The 25,544-nt window shown below is 36.2% G+C and overlaps 1 protein-coding gene across 5 annotated transcripts in view; it reads right to left on the reverse strand.

The window, feature by feature from the left end:
- Positions 1-632: 632 nt before the first annotated feature.
- Positions 633-25,544, reverse strand: part of ABCB1 (ATP binding cassette subfamily B member 1) — a 63,435-nt gene continuing 38,523 nt past the window's right edge. For 4 of the 5 annotated variants that reach the window (XM_062623643.1, XM_062623641.1, XM_062623646.1 and 1 more), the window contains 13 exons: positions 24,552-24,734; positions 23,503-23,649; positions 23,078-23,182; positions 20,273-20,350; positions 18,804-18,887; positions 16,372-16,575; positions 12,087-12,187; positions 10,175-10,315; positions 7,953-8,109; positions 7,297-7,494; positions 5,177-5,383; positions 3,717-3,863; positions 633-2,363 (listed from right to left, as the gene is read on the reverse strand). In XM_062623643.1, coding sequence (XP_062479627.1) covers positions 2,157-2,363; positions 3,717-3,863; positions 5,177-5,383; positions 7,297-7,494; positions 7,953-8,109; positions 10,175-10,315; positions 12,087-12,187; positions 16,372-16,575; positions 18,804-18,887; positions 20,273-20,350; positions 23,078-23,182; positions 23,503-23,649; positions 24,552-24,734 — 1,959 coding nt within the window. In that variant the 3' untranslated portion in view covers positions 633-2,156. The remainder of the gene's footprint in view (positions 2,364-3,716; positions 3,864-5,176; positions 5,384-7,296; positions 7,495-7,952; positions 8,110-10,174; positions 10,316-12,086; positions 12,188-16,371; positions 16,576-18,803; positions 18,888-20,272; positions 20,351-23,077; positions 23,183-23,502; positions 23,650-24,551; positions 24,735-25,544) is intronic. The other variant, XM_062623645.1, reaches the window with a different exon arrangement.

Consider the following 25,544-nt stretch of genomic DNA (forward strand, 5'->3'; position numbering starts at 1 on the left):
GAGCAGCTACTGTCTACTGCCCTAGTCAAATTCTTAAGAACCCTGACTTCAGTAGACATGGTAGCAATGCTGTCAGGACTGTAAATTGATACTATGCCTTTAGAAAAGAGTGGGGATCCTGGACAGTAACCAAAACCTCATAATAACATGCTTTTTGGATTAGACAGAACACTGCATATATTGAGTTGAAGGTATACATGAAGAAGAAAAAGAAATTACTAAGAGAAAATGCAGAGGAACTTAGCTATTTTCGGAATGAATGAGGATATCATGTGGCAAATTAATGACATGGACACAGAAAATGAAAGTCATTGATTAATAATATTTGTGATAATGAAGAAAATACACACCTTCCATCATGAACTCAAAGGAAACAAGTGTGAAAGTTCAGACACAGAAATATCTCCTAGCATTTAATTTTTTTCATGAGTAATTCTAGAGAAATTTTAAAAGTTATTTTAGAAATTCTTTATCAGTGAAAGATTGTTCACTGCATTAAAAATTGTTAACATATTTGTTTCCTTTACTAAGCAAATGTATGATATAATTTCTACCCACTGACACAACAAATCTATTACAATTCATTAGAAAGTGCATCATCAAAAATTACAAAGCCTAGGTTTTTTTTAAAAAAAAAAAGACTAAAATTCAGAATTTAGTAAAAAAACCTTCCTATGTTCTCACTTGAATCTTCAGACTATGGTAAAGATCTATTCCATTCTTGCAATTGCAAGTATAACTTATCTATAGTGTAGTGCAGACTAATAGCTTTATTCGTGGACAAGAACCTGATTGTATTAAGTAATACATAAATAGGAAACAAATTTGTTAGTCAAATTGTTTTCCTATCTAAGGAACAAAAAAAGACATGTAAGTGATTCAAGAGGAATACAATGAGACTGCATCAATCAACATTCTGGAGAATGGTTTTAGTACAATCTTAGGCAGTTAGGCTATCTGTGTATAAATATCTACATGTAGATAGGACAGATCATATATATAAATCTCAGGGAATCAGAAATTGCTGTGACAGGAGTGTGGAAGACAGATTAATCAGGCCAGTTTTAAACTCAATAACAAAACTTTACTGCATAGATATTCATTAACAGTATACGTGGCTAATGGTTAGTTCTGAATAATTATTAATCACTATTAGTACATACTCAAGGCAGTTAGTCATCCTAAATTAGCAGCTAATATACAATACCACAGAGCTGACGACATGTACAAAGTGTGGTTACAGTCCTGGAGAGTCTTAGTCATCTGGGAGATCAGGTTCAAGAGCTCTTCAATGAAGGAAGCTAACACTGAAAGATGCCTTCCTTCCTTCTCCTCTAAGCCCAAATTCCAGATTTTCACCTTTTATAAAACACTGTAGTTTTTAGAGGGTGCTTAGCCCTTGACCTCTGAACCCTAGAACATTGGGAGACTTGCAGATACTAGTTTCATAGGCTGCAACAGGTGCCTCGCATTGCTCACCAGTTGCGAGTTGTTTTCTTACCTGTTCCTTCATTTCTGTGTTATACTTAAAGCAGTCTTTTCTCAGCTCTTAAGGTTGCACCTCTTGCATGATCAGTAACTGACCATCAATGAGGTAATAGTTCCAGGACTTTTGTTTTCAGCCTGCATCCACATGACCTTTGCTGTCATCCCAGGCTACCATTCCACATCATAACAAAAGACATCTGGCATCAACCTCCAACTGACCTGCAAGTTCTTGTAACAAGTTGATAATAAGCCTTGCACAGGCGCAGTGAGGATAAGGCTTGAGGTTTGCTTCTGGCACCAGCAAAACTAATTTTACTGAACATGGAAATATTTACAGGTTGTTTACCAGACATGCCTGACTAATCTGGTTTTGACAGAGTTCAAAGCAAGCTAATATTCATTATATCTGGCTTAGGATGCTTCTACTTTTATGAGTGCAATAGGCTTCTGTGTTGGTCACATAGGAGACTGTTTTGAATAATGAAAAATAGTAGTGATAAAATGGCACATATTTACTTGGTATTTCTTGTTTTCATAGGACTTAAGAAAGGAAGGAGGAAAATCAAAAGTATCAAGACTGTCTATTGATATTGAAATAATTACAGTGACGAAAATAGCAGTATTGAAATAATTACAGTGACAATTCAGAGATAACTACTGCTTTTAATTTATATGTTGCACGACCCACTTTGAGCATTGACCAGAGAATAGTAGATGCCTTTTAAAGCCAGGAGTTGCTGATGGGTCCCTTGCTCTACAACCCTGCCATTCTGGACTACAGCAATCTTGTCAGCGTTTTGGATGGTGGAGAGGCGGTGAGCTATCACGATGCAGGTGCGACCTTCTCTGGCTTTATCCAGCGCTTCCTGGACAATCTGCACAATGAACAAACCACAAGGTGAACTGTTATGGCAGCTGTAGTGAAATATACCTCAATTGCCATCTGTGAATTAAACTGCAATATGACAGAGAAAGGCAATATCTGTAGCTTTAGCTTCCTGTTTTAGAATTGGCTTGTGTTGGCAAAGAGTCAAAACTGTCATAGTAGATGATGCCATGATATCTAAGAGGACGAGATAGAAACAGCTCATTACTGAGGTGCATGGCAGGAGAACAAGAGAAAATGGTTAAAAATTGTAACGGGAGGTTCTGAAAAATGTTCACCACAAGGATAATTAAGCATTGGAACAGGAACAAAAGAGGCTGTTGAATCTGCCTGTATATTTTCAAGGACCCTACTGGACACAGCACTAATCATTCTTGTTTGAATTCAGTATTGGCACTTGTTTGAAGAGGAGGTTTGATTAGAGACCTCCAGAGGTCCCTTCATAACTGATTAACATATGGGAGTTAAATCAGTAATCTTGGGTCAACTATTATCATACTAGTTCTCATGATTTCACAGGGAGTCTCATGAATCATGTTTTTATTAAAGCTAGCACTGGCAGAAAAACACTAATAAGAACCTCTGCTTTCTTTTCCTTATTTCTTATATTTATTAATGCAAAATAAAATATGAGATTAAATTTCTGTACCTAGCTGGCACATAATTAAGAAAACAAAAGAGCCTGGAATTGTTTAATGGCATTTCCCCCTCAAACCTGATGTTTTCATGCATAGGTTTGACCAAAACTTAGTCCACAGGGTTTGAGATTTTCATATAATAGTATTTTTTATAACGTTTGCCTCATTAATAGTAAGTACTTTTGTAGAATCTGTTAATTTTCTACACCTAGACTGTACTTCTGTTACACCAAGATTATGGCTTTAGGCTTAAAAAAAGAAAGAAATGTTCTAGCAGTTTTTTCACTGGAAGTTTGCATATTAGCCATGAACATATAGCAAGGACTAGAGAGCAATGGGAGAAATTATGAAAGCAAGATCTGGCAGTTTCCTAGTTCTCTGGCAGCATCCTCAGTCTTTTCAGCTTCTGAAGTTTGAGACTTCTGATTCAATTTTGATAGCACTTTCAATTGAAGAATTCCAGGCAAAGAAATGCTTTCTTCATTGCTACTTCAACTTGCTTACTGCCACACAGACGCAAAAAAATGCAGGTTATTTTTTGGCAAGGAGGAGTAAAACCTTTATATTTGTCTATTATTAGCATAACATGTAATTTATATAAACCACTATATTTCCAGCTTTGGGCTTTAATATGTGGGAGTGAAAACAATAATCATAATACAAAGAAAGATAGATTTAGACTCTGGATTTTTGGTTCAAGTTACCTTTTCACTTTCTGTATCTAAGGCAGATGTAGCTTCATCCAGTAGCAGAATCTGGGGCTGACGTACAAGAGCTCGGGCTATAGCAATACGTTGTTTCTGGCCACCAGAAAGTTGGGTTCCTTTGTCTCCTACGCGGGTATTGTATTTCTAGAAACAATATATTAAGTTCATACTATGCATGCAAATCGATTCTGAAGCATGTATTTAAGCATATGGACCCTGACATCTATGAAGTGAATATTCCATGCCAATAGCTCTCTGAAAACAGATGACCAGCATTGCTATCTGCCACAGATCTACAGTTCTTTCACTAGAAGACTTCTTTGTAGCATCACACATTTTATAAACTCAAAGTAACAGCACCTGTAAAGTTGGAAGGCAACATAATTCTCTATCAGGAGATAAAAAAAACAAAGTTCATTGATAGTCTATGGCAATATTGGGGATCAAGTCATGAGTTTAAACACTCCAAGCTAGCTACGTATAAGATGCATCAGTTTCATGCCAAATTATATATGTAGACATAGACATTTATACACTTCATCTGTATCTATTCTACAGTTTTGGACATTTAGTTATGCCAGTTAAGGACGAACAGTCATGTCTAGACAAACTCGTGTAGTTCGAGGTATTACATATTTGGTCGCAAAAAGCACCAAAGTTTCATGAGATATCATTATATAACAGAATATTTCTCTGCAAAGTCTTGGAAAGAGCAGATCTTGATAAACCATTAGAAACTAAACATGATCTGAAAAAATTATGTTGTTTTGTGTTTTTTTTAAAGAAATGCAAAAAGCAGCCTAAGAACCTGAAGCTAAGCTGAATATATATAACGTACAACTAAGCTGGCAAATTCCTTGCGTCAGAAGTTTTGGATACAAGTTGACAGGTTAGAAATTGACTTACTTGTAAACATGTCTTGCTGTTCACTGCCAAGTTTTTTGTATGGCAGACCTTTCATCTGACACAAGATATTAATTCCTACATTATTATGTGTTGGTCAGATATATATGAGAAAAACTTCCCTAGTATTTTTTTTTTAACTGTAGGAATACTGGAAATATAAATTCTGACTATGGGTAACTGGAAGAAAAGTGTAAGAAAATTGTCAGTCTCGCAGAATCTTTTACATATGCTTGAGATAAATAGGAGCTTAAAAAGAAATGCTCATCTGTTTAAAAACCCGTCCCACACTTCCAGCTCTCAATTAGTTTTAATTGTGGATTTTTTTCCCTGACATGTTAAATGTTCAGCTCTCCATCTGACAATGGAGTCTGCCAGCATAAAAATGAGAATGGCAAACACAGTTCAGAAAGGATAAGATTTAAAAATCATTTTCAGATCTATTTGCATCTAAGGGAATGATTATATTCCAGGGAATCATAAATGGAGATATTTTTAACCTGCCACAGTAGATCACCTCCGGTTCTGAGTAGGAGAGAAAAGGAACAACTTACACATGGCAGAGAGTCAATGAAGGAATGAATATTGGCTTCTTTTGCTGCATTAACAATTTCCTCATGTGACACCTGCCGGCTGTTGTCTCCATATGCAATGTTTTCACCAATAGTGCAGTCAAAAAGGATCGGTTCTTGTGAGACGATACCAATCTGAGCTCTCAGCCACTTGATATTTAGTGTCTTTGTATTTTTGCCATCAAAAAGCTGAAAACCCAAACATTTTGAATTTTAGTCACATGGCTATATGTGCGTTTGAGATTTACTGTAAATTTATACACAGAAGTTATGCAATTGCAGCTCTTTCCTTAGCGATACATAGTGCCTTGCCCTCCTTCTCTATGTTCCAAAATTTTCAAAGGGCTATCATGTAGAAGTGAGGATAGTCCCTTCTGCTGCTTCAGGCCTTTTTCTTGCGTCAAGATTTAATGACGATTTTGAAGACAGTGGAAGATAGGATATGCTGAGACAACATCAGATAACTTTGTGTAAAGTTCTTTCATTTCTTTCTTCAGCGTGAGAACTTTCCTCTATCTCACATATATATTCCCACTGAAAGAACAGATTGGCACTAGTATTCCATTTAAATAAAGGAAGAGTTGGGTTTATTCATTCACACACTTGTAAGCCAAGCATCCAATCTTAAATTTAATCATGATGTAATGCCTGACAATGGACAAATTTACTTCTGGATTCCTTACGATGTCATTTGTAGCCAGTTTTCTTTATTGGCATCTCTGTCACGCTCCTGAAAATTTGGCTACTGAGTTGCCATCATTGTCTGTTAGATAAATGACAACAGATTATTTTTCTGGATAGATCAGTTTCATAATTATACAAGTAATATCAACTCAGACACAAATATACCAGATCATCCAGAGGGCTGTTACATACCCACCAGAATCACCCAGTGCAGTGCTCAGGCTCTGTGACATGATCAGCTGGATAAATTGAAGAGCTGCCCCTTCATAGCATGGCTACTGGATATGATCAGTCTACTAATTCCACAGTTTGTGCTAGAACAGCCAATTCACAGCCAATATAATTGTTTTTCAAAGGAAGGAGATCATAAGAACCTGATTCAAAATCCACTGAAATGAGTGGCAGCATTTCCACATATGTGAATGTAAAGGCAGAGGGGAAAGCCTGAAGGCTGAAATTGCTTTCAACTACTTTGATATTTGCCACCTCTTTTCCTTAGAATTCCAATGGATTTTCAGGCTGCTAAGGTCTGCTCCCTGCTCTTAATTTGATGTGAAAAATCACTGATGAAACTAAAGAACTCAGTTCTATGCTGCTTCTTTCTACACATCAGTTTTCTACCCTGGACCTGTTTGGACATTTCAAACTGAAAAAGATCTTGCCCTTTGCATCTAGGCCTTATTTAAGTATTGTTTTACCTTTTGTGAGCATCTCTGCAAAGACAGCTTCTGAAATCATCCTTATTCTCACCTCACCCAACCCAAAATGTATGTATTCTTTTTCAAACAAAATGTCTGGGTTCTTTTTCAATCAAAATGTCTGATCACATTTATGTCAAAAAGAAAACAACAATAAACAGTGTGAAAAAAAAACATGTAAGGTTGCTGAATAAGTAGTGTGGGAAGACCTAGATGTTTTTTAAACCAAAATTACTGAAATATTCACAATATATAACTTGGTAAGTGGGCATACTCTGAAAGATGTTTCTGACAAGTAAAAATTCCGATAAAATTTTTTTTTTTATCAATATTCACTATTTTAGGAAAGAAAATATGGCAAATTCTATTACTTTATTATACAGATGTAGACACATATATTTAATAACTTCTAAAGTGTTCTTAACATAAAGACCTCAGGAAAACCACTCTGAATCCAAAGCCTTCATTAGGCTGTGGATCAGTCATATTTTTACCATGCAGATCTTGTTTTATGAATTCATTATAATGTGAGAAACAGGGCCTTTTCCCATTATGTTATTCATCACGTTTAAATAAAGAGCTCTGATGAGCCACTGTTTGTCTTTAACATGAAAAATAGGTTTAAAATAAAACTAGGAATATCTATTATACTTTATCACATCAAACCAAATAAGCACACCCTCACTTAACATGTTGACATGTTCTTACAAAAATACGTACCATTTCTCCACCAAGTGGATCATAAAATCTCTCAAGCAGCTGAATAACAGTGCTCTTTCCACAGCCACTGCTACCAACAAGAGCCAGAGTTTGTCCCTTTTCTACTTTTAGATTCAAACCTTGGAGGATTTTGACTCCTGGTCGGTTTGGGTAGTTAAATGCCAAATCTTTGATCATTATGCTTCCTCCAAATGTTTCCTGCAATTGAAATAATGTTCGTGTTACATCTTTAAAACGATTTGACAGAGGATTCAAACAAAATTGCCAAAGTCTTTCCCTCCCTCCCCCATGGTCATTGAAATCAACTGTTTTTCATTTGCTGGAACGCTGACTTTAACCTGGTGATTTGAATCTTTGTGAAGCTATAAAATCAAAGTACAGCACTGAACTACTTTGAAAATGCTCATAATTCTGCTGATTGGATTCCACACAAGTTGCACCTTAACCAGATTTTCGACACAAATAACATTTAGGCAGTGTAGGCAAAAGCTGGACTCACAATAGAGAACATAGTCCATGGTGTGTTTAGGTAAAGTGTTGAGAAAACATTGACATAAGGAAGTAAGCAGAAAGAGAAGAAAAATGAGTTTGGAGTGAGAAGAATACTGTCCATATTGGCAATAAATAATATTGCCCATCACACTTGGCTTACTTACAGGCTTCTCTCCTTCTTCACTGTAACTATCTATTAAGGGTACTCTTTCAAACAGCAGAAACAAGTGGGTTGCTGATATCTTTGCTTTGGCATAGTCTGGAGCAAAAGAGCTGGTCTGTCCTAGCGCCATTGCACCAAATACAACAGCTGAAAACACTCTATAAAAAGAAATCAGGGGGAGAAAAATCAATAAATACACAACGAAGAAAAAGTCAATGGAAATGGGACTGTAGTCAATTTTTTCTTTTACTCAGAGAAAAAAGGGGTTACATTTAAAAAGAATAAAGTAGTAACCAACTATAACTGCTTTAAATACTCATTTAGCTTCAGAAATGTCTTTTATTCTCTTTTACGGACATGAGATGAACAAGACTCTGTTCCAAATTCAATGTTTTCATTACTTATTATTTCTTTAATTATTAATACTGGTGAACTGCATTAAGTCTCAGCTGGGGCTAAGAGGAAATTGGTGGATGGGTGGTAAAATCGCTACTCTAATCCTATTCCAATATTGCTGTGGTTTCTTCTCTATGGTTCAATGACCTCTGGAAGTTAGTGATTAATTTTTAAGGCATCAATGAAAATAAGAAATCAAGCATGTAATAAGGTGACAGTAAAGATTTAATTTGCTATGACAGCTTTGCTGGAAAGAAACTGAAGGGTTTACAACACAAAAAAGAAGATTGAAAACTGTACTATTGTTGTTTTATGGTGAATTTAGATGTATCTTTACAGGCTACATTAGAATGGTTTAAGAGCCTGATGTCCTCAGCTATTAATTACTGCCACACCACATAAAATTACTCATCACTGAGAAGGAGAAATTGACTTATGAGAACTCTTAGCCTGCGTTAAGGCAAAGTAAAATAAATTAATTTATATTATTTTTATGTTTTCTCTTTAAAGCTTTATAAACTGATCTGTATTATTCTGCATTTGAACGGCTTTGAAGGGCTCACACAGTATTAGGTCAGACAAACTGAGGCACAGGAAGTACACTCACCGAGCTGGCTAGAGATGTTCAGTTAGCTGTTGGGATGCAGACACTTTCTAATGCCTAGTATCAGTCAAAATAAGCTGTGCTATCTACCTTTAATCAGGTTGCCAATAAGATTTTGTATTGATTGGCCTTTGTTAGGTATTCAGGTCACTGATATCCATACTGGTAGAATCTCACTCTTTTCATACTTGTTTCCATGGGCCTGTATTGAGTTAGTGCCTTTTAAATTACAAATTATATGTATTCTGAGTTTATGTACGATCTAGAAGAATGGAACTTTGGTTATGATAGGGGCTCTTAGGTATTACGGCACATGATGAGATAAACAATGATTAAAAACCCAAAATATAAAAGAAAGAGGCTAAGTATAAGCTATAATTTCAAAATTATTCCTTTAATTTTTGTACAGTTTCTGCCCTTAAAAGCCTATATAATGTACCCTCAGAGACAAATAATTGTACTGTTCCTTGTGTAACTTCACATTGCAATGGATGCATTTTCTAAGAATACTGCAAATCAGAATCATATTTTATTTGCAGTGCCCATCTAAATTAAAAATAAAATGCTCCACCTGACTATGGGTTTGTGCAATACTCTACATACTGTTCTTACATTCATGGTTCATATGTCCATTTCCCAAACAAAGCTGGCTGATTTAAGTAAACAAGCTTCTTATCAAAAAGTCATCTAAAATAATTCAGTTATCTTTTAATTTTAGTGAACAGCATCTACCTTATGGAATCCCGTTACCCAATTATTTCATGTGTATTTTAGAGAATATTTCAAATTTCAATCAATAAACCTTACACAGAAATAAAAAAGATGCTGATGACCTAATCTTTAAAAAGATTTTTAGAATATTATTATGCTTCAATAAACAGGTACAACCATGGTTTTTACAGAACATACAGAGGACCTCATGCTACATGAACAATAGGATTGTGGGAATAAAAAAACTGGCATAAGTAGGATACCGTTTCAAACTCTGGAAAACATAATGGTCCCCAAAAAATACAGAAAAAGAAATCCAAAATTAGGTCTATCCAAACAGCTCAGATTCTGTAGTCACCTGAAGTATCTACTTTGTAATATGCTTTCATTATATTTAATTACAGAAGAATTCGTCTGTTTTCTTATAGCTTACTCAATGGGTTAGTATCTACAGCAGTAAACAAAGACAGTTGTCTGGACTGACAGAAAAAGATTGCGAAAGAGATACTTACAAAAACACACTTTTAAACTCCATGTATCCATTTACCACTAGATAGGCACCAAACCGGAAACAGCCAGCATAGGTAAAGAACATCATTGCTTGTGAAAGGGCAAAACAAAATCCAAATATATGTGCCTTCTTCACAGAATTTCTGTAAAAAAGAATGCATATTTTCATAAAAATGTGCAACCATACTGAAGTCCTGATTTGCAAAAAAACCAATTAATTGACTTTAGGTCATACTGTTACAGGTGGGAACTGTATTCAAACAACACAATCCTTTGTCTCCTGTTAGAGAGGAAGAGTGTTCAAGAGAAAGTTTCGTTTCCAGTATTTTATTTAATTTCAAGAACGGCTTGGAGTAAGATGACAACTTAACTACTATGTGTAATTATTGTCTTATCATTTCCTAGTTTGAGTGTTAAAACATTTTACAGTTCTGTCCATGATTACCACTTTGAAGATGTAAGTAACACATCTGAAATAGTACTACTGCATCACATAAAAGGAAAAAAAAAAACAAAAAGGCAGAACTCTTAGCTCATCTACAGCTAAAGCCAAATTTTTGTGTCTTTTTTGATTTACTTGCAATTTTATGTTGAACAAGGAACAAAGCTATTAAGCAGTTCAATACTATATACTTGAAAATCTGTTTCTTTTCAATGTAAGCAGTCAAAATTCCTCTCTCAGATAAGATTAAGCCTGCAAGTATGAGGCAGAAACTAGATTTTGGATGATAAAACTATGCCTATAACTAAAACCAAGGCAGAGAGAAAATTTTCTGCATCTATGAATGATACCAGAAAAAAAGAAAGAAAATATTTTAATGATATTGATGCTATTCACAGGTCACAGCTGCATGGTTCCTTCTGGAAAAAACCCAAACCAATACAAACAGAAGCCAGATTCGCAAGTGAGGGTTTTGTTGACCAGGAGGTTGCTGTGACTTCTGACAGATTTGGACATTAATCCAGAATAACAGAAGGCCTAAACTCAATTTTTATAATATAGAATACCCTTGCCTAATCAGTGGCTTAACATGCACTTAAACATTAACTGAAAAATCCATATCCTACTTCTTCCAGACAAATTGACCATAAGGCAGTAAATTCTTATTTATACTAGAACAACATTAAGATGAAAGTCTTGGAGCATTCCCACCAATGTCACCTTGAGAATGGCAATGCGATGTTCTACATGTTGTGACATATGGACACATAACCCAGCAGCCTGAGAAAAATGCTAAGTAATAAACTTTATGACCTGCACTGTGCTCTAACTACTCGGTTATTTTGGTGGATGTATTATCAGTACCTCTACTTGTCTCCCATTATATCTGTGCACATATGCCGTCATTTCCTTTACTTTTCTCATGGATGTCTGGAAATGAAACTCTGAATTCCAAAGGAATAAAATCTAATTGACACTATGTTTTTAATTTTTTACTGTAAGGCTTTTTAAAATTTGATTTAGCCCAGGCAGATTTATATTCCATTTTTTTTTAGTCACAAATAAATGAGTAATTATTCCAATGTTTTCAATCCTATTCCTATTTTGAAAAATGGCTTAATGAAATATTCAGCTTACATGTAAAAGTTTTAAATTAAATATATAAACCACTTCAGGTAGGAGTTGAGATTAGCTGACTTCCAAACCTCACCTAAAACTAACATTTTTCCAAGCCAAGTGACTTCACAATAGAAGATACTCATCACAGAAAATTAATTAAATCATAGAACAAAAATGCTGGCTGTTGGTTGCATTTGTTAATAAAAAATATGCAAATATTTACATTAATTCTGAGTTATTATACATTAAATCACACACAGTAACAAATAAATCCATGTTTGTCCAAGTAAATGTTTGTAATTTATTCTATTATTTAAGTACAGATTTTTTTAGCTTGGTTATTGTTATTATACCTGTATGGTACATGCAAATGTTCTCCGTACATCGACTCAAATTTTCTTTCTCGGGTCAAACTAACAACAGTTCTAATATTTTCTATGGCTTCTGTAGCAATCTGCAATAGGAACACAAATGTTTTAATCAAAAGTTAAGTTTATGTTGCAATTCTTCATCTTAAACTAATAAAAAGGTTCTGCTAGAATATAATGCTGGTTTTTTTTGTGGTAATTGTTTTTAAAATAATTGACCTTTGATACCAAAAGTATTTCACACTTTAATTTTTATGACAGGGAGATTTTCTGATGATGTTCAGGATTTTCTTGGAAGAACTCTTTAATATCCTCCAAATCAATAGTAAAAAACAGTTAGACAGCAGTTACATTTATGAAGAAGATAGTCAATAAGAAAAATGGCAATTTAGCATTCAACTTCCAGCCCACTGAGTTTGGGCTATAATAAGAAAGTCAAAGTGACTTCTGTGTTTAGAGCCTAATTTAGATCTCTGCAGTAAATATTTGATCTGATCAATAATACCTTCTTCAAACTTGCAGATTCTTTAGACTTCAGTCATTTGCATACAAAGAATAAATGGGGAGAGGCTTTTTTTTTTTTCCACAAAACTGACAATTTTTTTTAACATCCTAAAGCCTATAAAAATTCAATCTGATTTTATATTTCAATTTTAGAAAGCATAGAATAAATACACATCTATTCTACACAAGACTGTTACTGCATTTGGTGTGTTACATAGCTCATATTTTCCATGAAGCTCTTTAAGAACTAGTGTTTCGGAACACTGTGCTTCTCTGAAGCTAGTTCCTTGAATCCCCACTGTTTTGAGTTCATGCTTAGAATTCAGCAAAAGGCCTTTTTCTACACAAAGCTTCCTGAACTGAGCACTTACACAAAAAGCTGGAGAGAAGCTTCAGGGAGAAGCACAAGCACTTTTAATAAGTTCTTGTACTACAATAGGCCTGTTAGTCTCACTCCAGTGCCTGGTAAAATCATGGAGAAGGTTATTCTGGGAGTTACTGAAAACCCTTGAGAGACAATGCAGTTGTTGGTCACAGCCAGCATAGGTTCCTGAGGAGAAAGTCCTGTTTAACTTGACTTCCCTTTATGACTAGGTCACCTATGTAGTTTACCAAGGGAAGCCAGGGTATTTGTGGGGCTTTTTTTTTTTTTTTGACACTGTCTCTTACACTATCCTTCTGGACAAGATTTCCACCATACAGCTAGGCAAGTGCATAATACGCTGGGTGAACAATTGGCTTGGGCTCAAAGAGTTACAGTAAATTGGAGTTACATCAGGATGGCGGCCAGTCAATAATGGGTTCACCAGGGATCAGTTTTAGGGCCAGTGCTCTTCAATGTTTTTATAAATTATCTGGGTGTAGGAGTAGAATGTATCCTAAGTCTGGTGATGATACTAAATTAGGAGGAGTTGTGGACTCCTTCAAGGTTTAGAGGGGCCTTACAGGGAGACTAAAGAGCTGGGCAGTTACCAACCATATGAAATTTAACAAGAGCAAGTGCCACATTCTGCACTTGAGACAGGATAATCCTGGTTACATATACAAATTAGGGGAAAGGTAGAGCAGCCCCACAGAAAGATTTGGACGTTTGGGTTGATGGCAAATTGAACATGAGTTAAGTGTGCCCTGGCAGTCAAAAGAGCCAACTGTATCCTGGGGTGCATCAAGCACAGCACAGCTACCTGGTCGAGGAAGGTGATTGTCCCGCTATACACTGCAATGGTGAGGCCCCGTGTTGAGTACTGTGTGCAGTTTTGGACATCTAAATAGGAGAAGGTCAGTAAGCTATTAGAGTGTGTCCAGAGGAGAGTGACCAAAGTGGTGAAAGGTCTTGAGGGCAGGACTTATGGGGAGCAGCTGAGGTCACTTGTTTTGTTTAGCTTGGAGAAAAGAAGGCTGAGGGGTGACCTCATCACAGTACACAGCTTCCTTAGGGGGGGCAGCGGAGGGGGAGGTCTCCCAGAGAGCTCCAGAGAGGATCTCCTCTCTCTGGTGACCAGTGACAGGACATGAGGAAATGGAATGAAGCTGTGTCAGGGGCTGTTCATACTGGACATTAGGAAAATGTTCCTCACTGAGAGGGTGGTTGGTCACTGGAGCAGGCTCCCCAGGGAAGTGGTCATGATGCCAAGCCTGTCAGAGTTCAACAAGCGTCTCTATGACACTCTTAGTCATATGGTTTAGCTTTAGGTAGTCCTGTGAGAAGCAAGGAGTTGGATCTTCCAACGTGAGATATTCTATGATTCTGATTCTATGAACAGAATGAAATTCTGTTGTGAAAATTGACCCTGTAAATTCATTTACAGGATATCAAAGTTATGGTAATTCACCATACAGTTCAAATGCCTATATTTTAAAACGGGGAAAAGAAAAAATATTCTCCACACTACACTACTAAGTTTTCTAAGGTATCTAAACCACAGACCTGAAAATATTTTTCTTCATGAACTGTCACCAAAGATTTTTCAACTGTGGTACTGTTATCTTTGTTCTAAAATATAGGGATATAATTATCTTATAGCCTCAATAATGCTTGTGCCACTGTTTGAAAATTTGCACATAATTGACTAATTCACTGATTTGAATGTAATAACACAATGTTAATGATTACAACGAAATTAAATAGTTTTTTTTCTTCTTAGTTATATTGTCTCACCAATACCCAAAGGAGTAGTCATTTTGGTTCGTTAGTAGCATAGCTTCAGCAACCTTTTGCAGAAAGCAAATTTTTCAAATAGAACACCATATTCACTGAAGAAAAGTGCTTTTTAAAAAAATGGTCATTGAATAAAATGTCTGTAGTCTAGTGTAGTCTAGGTAAAATCACATATTTTTGTAACACTTGTGTTAATTCTTCACAATCCGCGACATTATGAAAGGCTGTAGTCCCTATTCCAAGAATTGTCAACCTTTTTTCTGTTGTATCTTACAACAAAACAATATGAAATAAATGCTCAGTCATTATAAAGAAGAAGCAGAAGAAATGTAGTCAGCTGAAAGGAAAGGAAATGCATCCTTTGGCTTGTATGAAAAAGCCCATGGAAAGATCATTATGTACAATTCCCTGTAGACTTGGAGGGACAAGGACGTTTTTCAGCATCTTTATCTACAGACATAATAGAAGGGAACAAAACCTATTTAGTAGATAGGAATTATGGGGCAGAAGGTGAGGGAGGTGTCAAATCCAGATTAAGACATATGATTTAGGTGTCTTAAGATACCAGTGTACTCAATGGATACCCATTCAACAGAAGCAGAAAGCAATCCAGTTGCCTGTGCATTATGTGCCTACCAGTCTGTTTCTGCAGGATTGTTGACTGAGCAGGGAAGGACTCTAATTCAACTGCCCACATATCAGTAGCTTGTGCCACTGGAGATCCTCTAGGATACTCAAGACATTTGGGTAAGGCACGGCAGATATGACATAAAACATAGAGTAAATCCATATCCCTTTGAAATGGCAGCTAGAGACCACCCAGAAACCATTGCGTCTCCAATAACTATAAGAGGACATTAGACTGCTAGCAAATTTGCAGACACAAACATTTAAACACTAAATCTGGAGGTTAATATCATTCCTTATGTGTATGGCTTTAGATAAACTACTTTCTTCCCAGCAACTTTAAAAAAACAGTATGACATATGAGGGGATTTTAGAAAAATTTTACCTTGAAGAGAGCAATATCCGGGAAGTGATGAAATAGTTGTTCTGTCCCAGAAAGGTTTTTGAAATGAACTGACATTAAATGTGTTTATCTAATTTCTTAAACGAGAGTCTAGCCTTCTCGATTTTCAGTTCTTCCACTCAGGAAATAAAGGAATGGAAAACACACCAAGAAACCAGTAGATATATATGTATTATCCCTGCAAACATTAATAAAATGAAAGAGAAGGGAAAAAAAGAGCAGTATAATATATGTAAAACAGATTATATGCCAAAAAGGGATGACAGAAAAGAAATAAGAGAATGTCAAAATGAAATTGTAAAATTAGGAAAATAGAGATGATCAGAACAGGAAGGAGAAAATAATGTGCCAGAGGAGTGCTTAGCACATTCTGGGGTTTACCCAGAATAAATAACATTCAATTATTATTGAAGAAGTGTTATGCTCTGTAGGTCTACAAGTGTAACTACATAGAGTTTAGCTGTCTCTGGAAGTTATATATTATGATATGTTCTTGTATTTCAAAGTAATACATCCATCAACAATGCTTTGGTAAATATGACTGTAGACATTACAGAAACAAACTTCTCTAGACCCACCTTTCCTGCAGCTTCCAGCTCTTCTTTATCTTTTTTAGTATGCCCAGCCAACATCTTTATTTCAATCATTCCTGCCAATGCAATGATTGGCACAACAGCTAAAAGTAGTAGGGTCAGCTGCCAGCCATAAACTAGTGATATAATAATTCCAGTCCCCAGGTTAGCTACGTTTTGGGTAATTAATGCCAATCGGGCACCAGTTGCCTGGAGGAAGAAAAAAGACATTGCTTTCTAAATTAACTGCATCTTAAATAAGGAAAGCATTTTCACCTATAATATTCCTGATTCTCAAGACATAATTTAGAAAGTCTTAGCTCAGTTTTGCTATTTTTCAAAATGGGAGTTTCTTAAGTGATTGTGTAAAAAATCATCTAGATCACACTTAATTCTGCTCTCTCTATATTCTGATTACTTAAATTTGCACTGTAATTTCCAAATTCTGCTACTGAAGCTGAACAGGCTTTACCCATATCACATATTTACATTTACAGCTAAATATTAAGATCTGTCACATTTTGTAGATCATGCAGCTGACTTTAGAAGTCATCACTCAATGAATAATAAATTTAAATATTTAACTTCTACTGTGGAAATAAGGCCAAAGGTATTACAGAACTCCTCAGTTCAGTGAAAAAGCACATAACTTCATGTAGCGGTAAAAATTTACTTACACGTACACAAATAATTCCATTAATTACTCTTTAGATTAATACTAGAGAACCCTGAAGGTCCACAAATTTCTTCTAAAGAATCTCCAAAAAGTAACAAGAGGAAGTCAACTGCTACTATGCCCGTTTTTCTTTTTCATATAAGGAATCCGTACAATCAAAAAAATAGTAGGAGGTTATAAACTGAACAAATCTAGATGTGCAACTTTAGGTAAATAAGATCTCTCTAAAGAGACTTTTATCTAAAGAGATTCCCATTGAATTTGTTTGATAATGAAGATCACAATACAGCACAATAGTAAACTTAAAAAAAGTTTACTTGGAAAATATTCTGTCAAACTCAAGACTGTTATCCAAACTTGGAAGAATCTTGGAGCAGGTTCTCCTGGAAGGCATGCTAAGGCACATGAAAAACAACAAGGTGCTTGGTGACAGCCAGCATGGCTTCACTAAGGGGAAATCCTGCCTGACCATTTAGTGGCCTTCTATGATGAGGCTATGGAACTGATGGACAGGGGTATAGCAGTTGATGGCATCTACCTGGACTTGTGCAAAGCGTTCGACACTGTCCCACACAACATCCTTGTCTCTAAATTGGAGAGACATCAATTTGATGGATGGACCACTCAGTGGATAAAGAACTGGATGGATGGCTGCACGCAAGGAGTTATGGTCAATGGCTCAATGTCCGGCTGGAAACCAGTAACAAGTGGTGTCCCTCAGGGATCGGTGTTGGGATCGATCTTGTTCAACATCTTTGTCGCTAACATGGACAGTGGGATTGAGTGCACCCTCAGCAAGTTTGCTGATGACAACGAGCTGTGTGGTTCGGTTGATAAGCTGGAGGGAAGGAATGCCATTCAGAGGGACCTTGACACACTTGTGAGTTGGGCTTATGCCAATCTTATGAAGTTTAACCATGCCAAGTGCAAGGTCCTACACCTGGGTTGGAGCAATGCCAGGCACGGCTACAAGTTGGGCAGAGAAGAGATTCAGAGCAGCCCTGCGGAGAAGGACTTGGGGGTGTTGGTCAATGAGAAAGTGAACATGAGCCAGCTTCAGCGTGTGCTCGCAGTGAAGAAACCAACCATATCCTGGGCTGCATCCAAAGGAGCGTGACCAGCAGGTCAAAGGAGGTGACCCTGCCCCTCTACTCTGCTCTCGTGAGACCTTACTTGGAGTATTGTGTGCACTTCTGGTGTCCTCAACATAAAAAGGACATGGAACTGGTGGACCAAGTCCGGAGGAGAGCCACAGTGATGATCAGGGGACTGGAGCACCTCTCATATGAAGGTAAGCTGAGAAAGCTGGGGCTGTTCAGCCTGGAGAAGAGAAGGCTGCATGGAGACCTCGTAGCAGCCTTCCAGTATCTGAAGGGGGCTTATAAGGATGCTGGGGAAGGACTCTTCATTAGGGACTGTAGTGATATGACAAGGGGTAACGGGTTAAAACTTAAACAGGGGAAGTTTAGACTGGATATAAGGAAGAACTTCTTTACTGTGAGGGTGGTGAGGCACTGGAATGGGTTGCCCAGGAAGGTTGTTAATGCTGCATCCCTGGCGGTGTTCAAGGCCAGGTTGAACAGAGCCTTGGGTGACATGGTTTAGCGTGAGGTGCCCCTGCCCATGCCAGGGGGTTGGAACTAGATGATCTTAAGGACCTTTCCAACCCTAACTATTCTATGATTCTAACCAGTCAAACCCAAGCTGCAACTTTACTGCATACTAGTCCAAATATGAGAATTTGAAACAAAATTTTACTTACTCCTTTCACTTGTGAGGCATCATTAGCAAGTCTTGTAGTTAATGCTCCAGTATTATTTTTAGTATTATCAAACCAGCTCATGTCCTACAATCAGAAACATTTTTCTTAGGACCAGTTTTTGGACATTTCACATAGACCACAAAGTAAAACTGAGGTCTAGCTAATATAACTGAGCTTATTGGCAGAAGAATATGTATCTGGCAGTGCATCTGTTCTGCATATTTAATTACTCTAATCCCTTCATTGCACAGTGAATGTTTTTAGAGAAAAGTATACACTTGTGGATGGCCTGATGTGTACACTGTCACTGCTGAGAAGGAAGAAGAGTAGCCTGGGGGATTCCCAGATCCAAAATTTACCCTCCCCCACTACTGCGGAAAGTGCATCTGGTTGGAGAAGATGACTCTTCAGTCATACTCCTTCACAACTGCAAAGCTGTTTGAGGGTGAATTAAGTGTATGGCATTCCCAGGGCAAAAACTCACAGCTCATTGCTTGTTTTGAAGGGCTTATTTGGAAGCTATGAGACAAACCAATCCATCCAACTGGTCTATCTCATCATAGTCAACTGTTGGGGTCAGGTACATAGTTTAGACACCATGTGATCAAATATCTGATTGAAACTTTCATGTGTAATATGTATTGAATGAAAACCTGGTGATGCAATGCAGGCATTTGTGACCTCAAGCCTCAGTTGTAAGATCATTCTTTCATTAGTTTTTCAGCGAGGCTGGTCTATAAATCAGTTTTTCAGACTACAACAGCTTTTTGTCTGCATTGCAAATGGTCATGGTCAAATGAATCAAACTCTGTGCCTATGTTTAGCTTTACGTGCAAGACACAACCCCTCAGAAATACTATATTGTACATTTGAAAATCTAAAATATTGATCCTGAAATCATGCAAGATTAAGGCCAATTTAGATAATTAAATTAATTACTTAATACCACTATGAAATATTTCTAATTCTCTGAAAGTGGCTTTGTATTAATACACAACAACTGTAGATTTAGGAACTCTTTGAAGGAGACATTCAAGAACTAAATAAAACCATAATTGTACATATTGCAATTTAAATCAGACATTTGAACTAAGAGTTACAATGTAAGCTGCACTGCTATTTCATTTCTTTAGGGAAGAAAGGGCACCAAGAAAGCAAAGCAGGCAAATGAACAACACATAATGGGATACTGCTGGTGCACAATAACCTATCAGGCCATAGTAATTTGGCTGTAAATCTAAGTCCTTGCAAGGAGTACATAAAATGCTCTTGTACTTGCATTGATTTAAGACTCTCCTTCTAAGGGTACTTTGCTTAACCACATGTAACAAACTAAATTGGTTTCTAGACTGATTTAAAGAATATTATCTGTAGGAAAGTAATAGCATGATAGAATTAAGTTATTTTATGATATCTATACAATTAATTAGTTTCAACACCCTAGAAATAAAAATATTTATTTTCTTTACCTGCCTAAGCATTGCTTTAAATGCCATGAATCGAAGCCTCATTGTAAGAATTTCTCCAGCTTTGCCAAATGTGAAACCCTATTTGAGAAAAGATACAATGCTTAGCATACTATTATATTGTTTGTGCTTATTCAATAAATATTTTAGATACATTGTCTCTACATCATCAGAGTACAAAATACTGCAGTCCTGACTGCACTAATCAAATATAAAAACAGGCTTAATATTCATCAATTCTAATAGGTTCACAGTACAACATTCAAATAATATTTATCAAAAAAAATATGCAGAATATAGTGTTACTTCCCAGCACTGCTTCACCACCATACTTCAAGGAATCAAGTAATCACCCCTTTGACTTCATTTTTGTATGAGTTGATCGAAGTCAGATTTAAACAAGTGGCTTTTGGGCTGTTCGTTTTAGATTAAAGACACCGTAAGGCAACCTAGGTTCATGGAAGTCAAATGCAAATTTCCCATTGACTCCAACAGTAAGATTTCTTCCCCATGATCCTAACACAACCTGACATAGCAATCAGCAGTAATACATCAGTGATGTTTTACAATGACTTGTAGCCACATATATGAATCAATTAAAAGATCAAAAAGGAAACATGCAGGTTAAAATTTTGGGAAGATACACTCTTCCTACATTTTACTATGACATCATGGTTTACAATTAGCTTTGTTTAGCTCACTATCACCTTTAGGTGATTACAAATACTAATTGTTTGGTATCTACTTTTGTGAAACTGAATACTGTTAAAATACAAACAACGGATGGAACTGTACTATGCTATACTAGGAAAAATTATCATGGCGTATTCCAATTAGCAAATACTTCTCAGTTAATTTTGATCACCATCTTTTCTGTGTCAGTAAATTTGCACAGGTATGTGACTCAGAAAAAAATCACAAAAGAACATCAGAGAATGGGCACTATATAAAGAAATTATGTTTCAATTTTTCTTCCATTCTCACTAAATGAGAAGGATCAAGGAGGGACCTTGACACGCTTGTGAGGTGGGCTGATGCCAACCTTATGAAATCTAACCATGCCAAGTGCAAGGTCCTACACCTGGGTTGGAGCAATGCCAGGCACAGCTACAGGTTGGGCAGAGAAGAGATTCAGAGCATCCCTGAGGAAAAGGACTTAGGGGTGTTGGTCAATAAGAAAATTAACATGAGCTGGCTTCAGTGTGCACTCGCAGTGCAGAAACCAACCGTATCCTGGGCTGCATCATTACCAGCAGGTCGAAGGAGGTGATCCTGCCCCTCTCCTGTGCTCTTGTGAGACCTCACTTGAAGTATTGTGTGCATTTCTGGTGTCCTCAACATAAGAAGTACATGGAACTGTTGGACCAAGTCCAGAGGAGAGCCGCAAGGATGATCAGGGGACTGGAGCACCTCCCATATGAAGATAGGCTGAGAAAGTTGGGGCTGTTCAGCCTGGAGAAGAGAAGGCTGCGTGGAGACCTCATAGCAGCCTTCCAGTATCTGAAGGGGGCCTGTAAGGATGCTGGGGAAGGACTCTTCATTAGGGACTGTAGTGATATGACAAGGGGTAATGGGTTCAAACTTAAACAGGGAAGTTTAGATTGGATACAAGGAAGAACTTCTTTACTGTGAGGGTGGTGAGGCACTGCAATGGGTTGCCCAGGAAGGTTGTGAATGCTCCATCCCTGGCGGTGTTCAAAGCCAGGTTGGACAAAACCTTGGGTGGCATGGTTTAGTGCGAGGTGCCCCTGCCCATGGCAGGGGGGTTGGAACTAGATGATTTTAAGATCCTTTCCAACCCTAACTATTCTACGATTCCATAATTTGGGATGTTTCATCTCAATAAACTCTTACCACTCAAATTTGAAATATTATATGAACATTTATAAATTAATCAAACCTATCATAGCCATCCACAAGCCAGTCTTCTATACTCAAGGCCTTCTTGAATGCATGTGCAAAAAGAAAATTCCATAAATAAACATTGAGGTTTTTTGCAAGAGATTATTTATGCTGCTGTCCCAAGTGCTCTTCATTATTTTGCTGTGTATGCTCATTCAATGGATAAAACTATACAAACATTCAGAAATTATAAACCAGACTATAGATGAAAATATTACAATGCCAAAGTTTGCACTTGTATGATTACTACTTTACCATGGCACTCTTGGAACAGTTAGATATGTATAAGAATTAGGGAATTTTATTTAAGAAATTGAGATGGCTATAGAAATCAGTGAGAGCATGGTATAGGTATTACTGCTCAACCGTTAGTATTTAAGCAGGAAGAGCCGAATATCAGCATGATGGGGTTTACTTGATGAACTGACCTAGGAATGTTCAGGCGCACTCCCATAAGGTAAGACTTGAATGGGGAATGGGTGAGGGGAGTAAAATTTGAGAGCTTAATGCAGGAGACTGGAACATTTGAAATTATAACAGACTCAAATAGGCCCGAGAGTGAGAAAGGAGTGGTATAGTGTAAAGGCTTGAGAGGTTGGTGGTTAGGTGGCAACGTAAAAAGAGTGAAAGAATCCAAAGTTTCATGCCAAGATGTGTTTGACTTGTGAAGAAGAGGGAAAGTTGTGAAGTTAAGAGGTCAGAATAGGTTGGAAGGTCTCTAACACATGAAAAGCTCCAGGTCAAAAAAGATATATCTCAGCACAAGGCACATCTAGAACCATAAATGCGGGTTCTATTTTGAACTGGAGAAATTGTATTAAGAAGTCACAAATTTTTAGTATATTTTAGATCTGCTTTCTAAAACATGACAAACGATCATAATAAAGGTAAAATAATAAAACATACCTGAACAAAGAAAGTAAAAAAGGAAACGATCCCAAGTACTAAAAACAGCACTGAATATAAGTTGCTCTTTTCTCTTAAAACTTTCTTGTCAGTTTCTGAAAAGATCTATAAAATAATAGTTAAACAACTTTTTTTTTAATCAACTAATAATCTAAAATACTTCCATCTTTCTCAGTAACTATGGTAGTCATTCGCATTAATATAAAATTTGAGCATGAGTTACATATGATTAGAGGTATAACAAGTGAATTTCAGACTGTAGCAAGATTTTTACAATTTTGTAAATGTCATATAATTCTTCATATTTTTGTAAGATTGCTTCATCCACTCCTCAGCTTCATTATGCAGTGATTGCTTAAGACCTGCTTTTATTTGAAATAAATGTTGTGGGCTTTATAGATTTTGCATATTTTATTCAAACTTACCCCTATAATTTCTGAAAATATGATTGCAAATGCAGGTTGTAAAACTCCATTGATAATTGCACATAAAGTTCCAGCTACAAAGTATGGCCATTCAGTTTTGTTCAACTTCATAATTTTCAGAAATGAAGCTGGAACTAATTCTTCATCCTAAAAAATGGGAATTTTGTTAGGACAAACATGTATCTATTTGGAGAAATACAGAGAAAAAAGATTAGTATAAATTTCCTATTCCTAGAATCTACTCAGAGGAAGTTAAAATGTATTTTTAATAACAAGAATAATTAACTTATTGTATATTTATTATTTTAATACAAGGAAGGAAGAGCTGTTAGAATATATCTATAACTCTTGCCATCATGTTTTAGTTTATCTATATAATTTTCATTGATTGATACTACTGGTATTGGTCAGTGGTTACTGAACTATTCATTCTGGGCATATTGCTCTGTGTAATCCATAACTACAGTACTTCAAGTAATTGTTCATTAAGCAATTTATAGCAGCAAAGTATTTGTTGCAAACATGAAGGCAATTGTATTTGTTCTACATTTTTTTCGTAAGGTTTGTTGTAAGAGTTGTATGTGCACCAGATGTCCTGTCTCTGATCCAAAAATGAATGTTTAGACTATGTTACTATGGTATGCAAATACCTAGTATAGTGAAAGGTTTCCCTGCCCATGGCAGAGGGATTGGAACTAGATGATCTTAAGGTCCTTTCTAACCCTAACCATTCTATGATTCTACGATGCTATGATTCTATGTAAGTATATTTCTTTTATAGCAAATTAATTTTCAAGAATAAGCTCATCCTTGTTACATATATTTAAGTCCCCATTTTATTTTTATAATCATTCATGATGATAATAACAAAACAAGATATGAACAGTATCAGTCAAAGGCTATTTGAATTAGAAAATTCTCATTATTTTTTACCACTATCAAATGTGTCCTTCATCTTACACCTTTCTAGAGCAGGACATTGAATTTAATTTTAATATACTTTGTTGAAAGGAATCGAAGTTCATTAACAGCTCTGCAGAGATACTTACAGGTGAACTCTTTTTCTCATCAGTATCCTCATTTTCTGCTCCGGGCTTTTTTGTATTTCTCCGAGTCGAATGTCTTCTCAAACCTCTTGTTAAGGATTCTTCAAATTCTGGTTCAGATTCACTTTTTTTGACACTAAGTGCATTCTCATATTTTTCTGATGATGGAACTTCAGCTTCTATTGACTAAAAGAGGGAAGAACATGATGCTAAGATTAATTATGCATATACTACTTTGAACTTTCAAAATTACTAGGTAATCAAGGTAAAAATAACTGTCATTATTTCAGTGGAAAGATATATGGGGAAAACTGTATCTAATGCTATAAAACAGATACAAAAATCTGTATTATATTAGAGTATATCTCTATCTTCAGAGTTTAATTCATATATAAGAATATCCCATCTCTCAAGAAAAGGCTTGTAGTATGTGTGGGGCAGAGGAGTGGAAGTAACTGCTCTTTTTTTATGAATTAACTCCTAACAGAGTTTTAAATTGAGTGTAAATCATTTGCACTCATCTTGGGATCTTTTTGAATTATTTCTCAGTGGGTACACTGTTTATTCATGAAGTGACAAAAAGTTACTCCCTTTAGTACAGAACACTTAATTCTTGACTTTGAATGTAATAAGGAAGTTCTGGGTGGAACAAGTCAAAAAGAGGTTTTGGCTGAAAAATCAGAACAGTGTGGTAAAGAGCCCTATTTTTGGTCATAGTTTGCCAATCTTTTTGACAGAATAAATAAATATTTATGCAGCACTGAGGTACTTAATAGTAACTGAATTCAAAGTTGCCTTCAACTTGTATTTCTTTTTTTTTCAGAAAACCTTTATTTCTTACTGCTTTTTGTGCTACTAATAAAAATAACTTATTTTGCTTTCTCTCTTGTTTTTGTTATTTTCTCTTTTATTAAGCTCAGTTAAGCTCAGTTATAACCTAACTATAGCAAAGGACATTGGAAAGTATCAAAATATTTTGTTATTCACTTAATAACT

The sequence above is a fragment of the Pezoporus occidentalis genome, unplaced genomic scaffold, assembly GCF_034315485.1.
Source record: "Pezoporus occidentalis ecotype Australia unplaced genomic scaffold, CSIRO_AGI_Poc_V1 ctg257, whole genome shotgun sequence".
Lineage (NCBI taxonomy): Eukaryota > Metazoa > Chordata > Aves > Psittaciformes > Psittacidae > Pezoporus > Pezoporus occidentalis.